The 6,043-nt window shown below is 40.5% G+C and overlaps 1 protein-coding gene across 1 annotated transcript; it reads right to left on the bottom strand.

Annotated features, from left to right (window-relative positions):
• Positions 1–306: 306 nt before the first annotated feature.
• Positions 307–1,867, bottom strand: LOC127648223 (macrophage mannose receptor 1-like). Its single transcript, XM_052132802.1, has 4 exons — positions 1,831–1,867; positions 1,370–1,756; positions 787–1,131; positions 307–683 (listed from the first exon to the last, which is right to left on the bottom strand). Exons 1-4 carry the CDS (start codon positions 1,865–1,867, stop codon positions 307–309), a joined length of 1,146 nt encoding a protein of 381 aa, XP_051988762.1.
• Positions 1,868–6,043: the final 4,176 nt, after the last annotated feature.

Genomic DNA, 6,043 nt, shown 5'->3' with positions numbered 1-6,043 from the left:
ATTAAACTTTGAGCACACCAAACAGAAGCCATAAAGTTTTGCTGAAATGAATGCACAAACTATGATTCATCTGCACTTATACATATTCTCAGCACATGTGCAAGTGCAACATCCATTTATGGCATGTATGTCTTGAGATGAGATGATCAGCAAATGTGAATAAGACATTATCCATTATATTTCAAAACAGACATACCAAAGTACATTTCTAGCTGAAGAGAAGATGGACAGCTTGACTCAGAAATCTGAAAAATGACAACACATATTTAGAAGACATTGACTTTGTGATAATATTAGTGTAGATGCTCACTCATTCTTACTTTGAGAGTTGGTGCAGATGAAGTTGAGTTTGTGAGTTTGAGGAAGGCTGATCCAGCGCTGATCTCCTTTGGACTGAACTGCTCCAACTCTTCTTTCATTCCTGCAGTCTTCCAATCCTGTCCCGTTACCAGCAGCCCAGTTCTGATAACACACGACCTCCCCCCGCACCCAGATCCACATGTTCATGGCGCAGTAGTGATGTAGACCCATCCACACGGCAGCGGTCGAGGCCTTTTTAACCACATTCATGATGCGACACTGAATCTGCTCTGTGTGAACCGACACAAGGTCCACATGATTCTCTCGGCAGTATCTCAGAGCTTCATTCCAGGTCACATTCATCTGGATTAAAACTAGTTTATCTGAGTGAAATGAAAACAGGACACATGAAACACAGCTGTAAGTGGATGGATTTTATTTGATGATGAAAGAAGTCCTTATTTTACCAATTGTCTAATGAATCACCTTCATGACAGACAAAGGGATGTTTGGAATCACAAGGCCAGTCTGCCCATCCCCGGTTCGCATTGACCATAAGCACTGTGCAATTTTCAGTCCCTTGATAATTATTGGGTTCAGTAGGGTTCCAGTTTCTGAACGAGGAGTTGCTCTGATCTGACCATTCCAAACAATCTCTGAACAGACCGATCCAGACTATATTGATCCTGCTATTATTCATGATGTGCTGGATCTGTTGATTCTCAGTCTGGTTCCTCACACTGACCAGATCGTTGTGATTCGCTCGGCAGTATCTCTGAGCATCGCTCCAAACCATTGTCTGGAGGACAGGGACGTATCCTTTACTGCTGTCTGTATTTGAAAAGAAGGATGTACTTTAATTGATTTCGAATGTTAGAGAAAATGAAAAATGATTACATTAAATTCACTTCACAATGTCTTTAATAAAACACTTTACAATAAGGTTCCATTTCTTAACATTAGTTTACATGAACTAACCATGACCAGTGAAAGCATCAGCCAAATGCATAAATGTAAATGTAGTTGTACCACATATTTGCATTTGCTGTTTAAACACAACTGCACTCACCATTGTAGCAAATGAAAGATGACTTATTTTTACAGTTATCATCGTGCCATTTTCCATCCCCATTCATGTAAACACATTCTTCATTTGAGCTGCCATTCGGTTGATTCAGTCCCCAGTTTCGATACTGTGAATCATGTTGTATGTAGAACGCAGGGTCACCCAGAGACCACTTCCATTTATTATTGACGGTCTTCATCAGCCCGATCCAGACGTCCAGGACCTGATTACTTTCCACACTCTTCATCAGCTCTTCAATGTCGTTCTTGTTGTCGAGTGTGGCCAGATCTGTGTAATTCTCTCTGCAGTATCTCTGAGCTTCAGTACAGCTCACTTTCTGATTCACAAAGTAATACTGCCGTGAAACACATGCAGATAAACTGAAGACAGCTGTGAAGAGGAACATTGCACTTGAATGATTGTTCATTATCACAGTAATACATATATGTAAAGCATGTGCTTACCTGTGAGCAGAAGTGTGAAATAAACAGTTTGGTCCATTTCAAATGAGTTTTCTGTGAGTCTGAATATATTCTTCTCTCTCTCGCTCTCTCTCTCTCTGATGTTCTGCTCTTCCCAACACATATATGTATTGTATTGTCCAACCCTGAGCGAATGGGTGTGTTTATTTCCTGCTATGACAATCTTCATGAAACTATGACAAATAACCTGGACCTCAAGAACCCCAACACTGTACGTTTAGCATGTCTCTTGAATCTAACACACCTGATTCAACTCATCAACTTGTTCCACAAGGCTCCATTGGGTGTCAAATAAAGGAGAGATCAATATGTGCAGTGTTGGGCATCTCCAGGACCAAGGTCAAGCAATGATGATCTGAATAAGGTTCTTCATATTAAAACCGTATGTGTCTTTCTGAGTATTCAGGGCTAGAACATCTCATGGGCATCACAGGGTAATGCATTGGGTGGTCCATACATGCCTCAAAAGGAGAATATTCAGTGTATGATTGGCAATGCTTTGTATTAAAACTAATAGTATAGGACATCTTCAGCACATATGAAATGCTTACCTCTGTTCAGCCGTGACATCGATTTGAAGGCTAATTCACCATTGGTTCCCTCTGGGTTTGCCTAAAGGTTTTTATAATGTGAGTATTGAATTTATGAGTAAAATATGTTCAACATTGAGGATATTTAGACGATGTGTTATACAACATACACCGATCAGTCACAACATTAAAAGCACCTGCCTAATATTGTGCAGGTCCCCCTCATGCCCCCATAACAGCGCCAACCCGCATATCAGAACAGCATTCAGAGATGATCTTCTTCAGCACAATTGTACAGAGCAGTTATCTGAGTTACTGTAGATATTAAATACTCAAACCAGCCCATCTGGCACGTATGCCTGTCTATATGTTTATGTGTTTTGTTCATGTTATGAGTTCATGTCTTTTATTTTGAAAGTTTAGTCCTGTTTCTTTGCCATGTCATGTGATCTGTTCCCTCATGTGATCCTCTCTTGTTCCATGTGTTTTGTTCTCATTGGTTTGTGTTCATGAGTTATCAATTCTGATATGTCATTGGTTCATGTTTTATTGTCTTATTATTAGTTCAGTCTTGTGATTTGTTGTCTTGTTTACTTGTTACCCATGTCTGTGTATTTTGCCCTGATGTTTGCCATTGTTCGGTGTCAGGTTTGTTGTAACGTAGTTAGTCAAGTCAAGTCCACATTTATGTTTTTTTTTGTTATGTTTTGGACTCACGTTTGTTGGATAGTACTTTGTAACTACACTGCACTTGGGTTCTTCACATCATCATCATCATCATCTTCATCATCTTCGTCTCACTGTCTTTGCCTGCCAACATTACAGAATACCTGACTGACTATGAACCCAGCAGTTCACTTTTTCCATTTTGGGTTAGGGTTATTGATTGTTGAATGTAACTTTTTGAGTTTTGTGAGTTTATCAAGTCTGTCAAGTTCAAGTTCATGTTTATGTTTGTTGTTAGGGTTTTTGGATACATGTTGGAATTAATTTGCACTTGGGTTCTTTACACCATCATCATCATCTTTATCATTGCCAGCAACAATGTTACATGGACACATTTGACTAACATCATAAAATATAGGAGGAAAACAAGAGTTACACACTACAAATAACAGAATATAATATATGTGACTGTGTGTGTTTGTGTGGATGGAATCACACTGAGAGCAGGTGGATGGTCACTCAAGAATTCACTTTACTGGGCCTGAGACAGACAGAACTGAGACAAACATGACCAAAAGCTGGTTAGCGTACAGTGCATCACGTTGCTTAAGATGTCTTATGAAAATAAACAGAGAATAGGAGTTCACAAGCAGGTTAACACACACACACCATTTTATCAATCGCAAATAACACATTTGACTCGACTGACAGAACTAGTAACTGACAGTCAAATGAAGTAAACTTGTGTGTAATATAAAAGTCCAGCCTTTACACTTGAAAACTATCTAAACTCAGTTTTTATGAAGCAGCGCTTATTGATGCGACTTACCAGCAGCGAGAGATATGAGACTCTTTTGGTGGTAAGGTAGCTCCGCCCGCAATATCACGCATACAAATGCGAGTGACGCAACAGCCAATGTCGAGTTTTCCCAATTAATGCATGAATTTAACAGCATTATTTAAACTCCGTTACATACACCCCCCTTAAATTCTGCTAAATTGGGCTAGAACCAGCGCATGTAACAAACTAAATATATAAAAAAAATAGGAAACAAAATAAAAACAGGTGTAAGTAAAAGAGCTTTACAATACAGCAAGTCAAATAATCTATCTCTTCCCCAGGAAGTGTGTAAGAATGGAATGGTACCAGGTTCCGCACTTAACACAGACTATAGGAGGTGCAGTCTACACGCTTCTAGTAATTACAAATGTATCTCTGCTCTTCAAATATCTTTTGATGCAAACAACAAACTCTTCTCAAAGTCAAAAACTCACTTCAAAGTCATTCTCTAAACACAGTTAACTCTTAGATATGAATCATTATTTAGACTCAGACATTTTAAACAAAAATGTTCCTTAACAACTCTACTACAAAGTTAGTTCCTTGAAAAATAACTTGTGCATCACTGTATGAATCACTTTCCACAATTTTCTGACTATCAATTGCACAAATAAGTCTGTTAGGGGCTTAACTGATCTCCCTAATCGTGTAGTGATATGGCCTCTATGTGTGCTTGTGGGTTGTTTGCAAATGACAGGGGCAAGTCTGTTATCAGGTTCTGGCAAACAACTGGGGTACTCATTTGGTTTGGTCGCAGGTAAACTCTCTGTACTCTCAGCAGGTTGAGGAACATGCTCAGGTTCTGGACTGTATGGATCATTGCCAGGGCACTCAGGAGTCATCTCATCAGAAATGTCTGAAACTCCACCACAACTGGCATCCTGCATATCTTCACTGGCATGCGTTCCCTCTATTTGCAATAACCATTCTGATGTCTTTGAAACAGGATCAGAATCATTCATCAGAGCAGAGTCAAGAGCGCTTCCACGGGTAGCATCAGTAGAATCTGATCGAACTGATTCTTCACCATCATCCCAGGATAAGAAATTAACTGGAAGCAACAGATTTCTGTGCACCACTTTTTCTTTGCCACTCTGAACATCCTTAATCCTGTACACATTAATCTCTGGTCTCACTGATTGAACCTCATACAAAACAGAGTCCCACTTGTCCGCGACTTTTCTCTTGCCTTTCTCTCCACGGTTAGCCAGCAAAACTCTATCTCCCACTGCTAAGGGTGAACCTCTGACCTTCCGATTGTAAAGAACGGCATGACGGTTCTGCTCTTTGAGACTGTGTTTCCGGGCAATTTCTCCAGCTGCGCTCAGATCTCTTCTCAGTGCAGTGACAAACTCATGGTGGCTGACCACCTTCTCATCGCAAAGGACATGCTGAAACATGATATCGATCAGCAACCTCGGGATACGCCCAAACATAAGATAAAAAGAGGTGAACCCAGTGGTTTCATGCACAGTACAATTGTAACTGAAGGTTAATGTTCTTAGAAGCTGTGGCCACCTCGCCTTGGATTTCACTGGGAGAGCTCTAATCATATTACCCAAAGTCCTATTGAAATGTTCTGCTAGACCGTTACCCATAGGGTGGTATGGTGTGCGATTTTTGAACACCAGCCATCTCAAGCAAGTTCTTAATGATTTTACTTTCAAAATTTGCACCCTGGTCCGAATGTATTCTCTTTGGAAATCCATAGATGCAGAAGAGGTCATTCCAAAGGCGATGGGCAACGTGCTTGGCCGACTGGTTGTGACAGGGGAAGGCGTGTGCCATTTTAGAAAAATGATCTGTCACTACTAGGTCATCAACAACCTTCCCTGAAGTCTGTTCAGCACTCCAGAAATTTATGCATACTAGTTCCATAGGTTCAAAGGTGCGAATATGCTCAAGGGGCGCACGAGCATTTGGCTCAGGAGTTTTTCCAACAACACACCTCTGGCAGTTCTTCACATAAAGCTTGATGTCTTTACTCATCCCTGGCCAAAAGAACCTTTCAGCTGCAAGGGACAGAGTTCTTGCACCACCCTGATGTCCAGCTGCGTCATGAACACCACGGAGAACATCATGCTTTAGGGTATCTGGTACAACATACTGGAAGAGTTTCTTGTTCATCAGTCGATCCTTCTTTACTCTGTACAGTACA

This window comes from Xyrauchen texanus, chromosome 8, assembly GCF_025860055.1.
Source record: "Xyrauchen texanus isolate HMW12.3.18 chromosome 8, RBS_HiC_50CHRs, whole genome shotgun sequence".
NCBI classification, from domain to species: domain Eukaryota; kingdom Metazoa; phylum Chordata; class Actinopteri; order Cypriniformes; family Catostomidae; genus Xyrauchen; species Xyrauchen texanus.
The sequence above is the reverse complement of the archived record's forward strand: the minus strand, read 5'-3'. Positions and strand labels throughout refer to the sequence as shown.

Excerpts from the sequence above, each read along its gene's own strand:
- LOC127648223 (XM_052132802.1), bottom strand. The coding sequence starts at position 1,867 with ATGGACCAAACTGTTTATTTCACACTTCTGCTCACAG. Across the intron at positions 1,757-1,830 it reads TTTCACACTTCTGCTCACAG|CTGTCTTCAGTTTATCTGCA; the intron begins GTAAGCACATGC and ends TCCTCTTCACAG. Across the intron at positions 684-786 it reads TCCCTTTGTCTGTCATGAAG|ATAAACTAGTTTTAATCCAG; the intron begins GTGATTCATTAG and ends CATTTCACTCAG.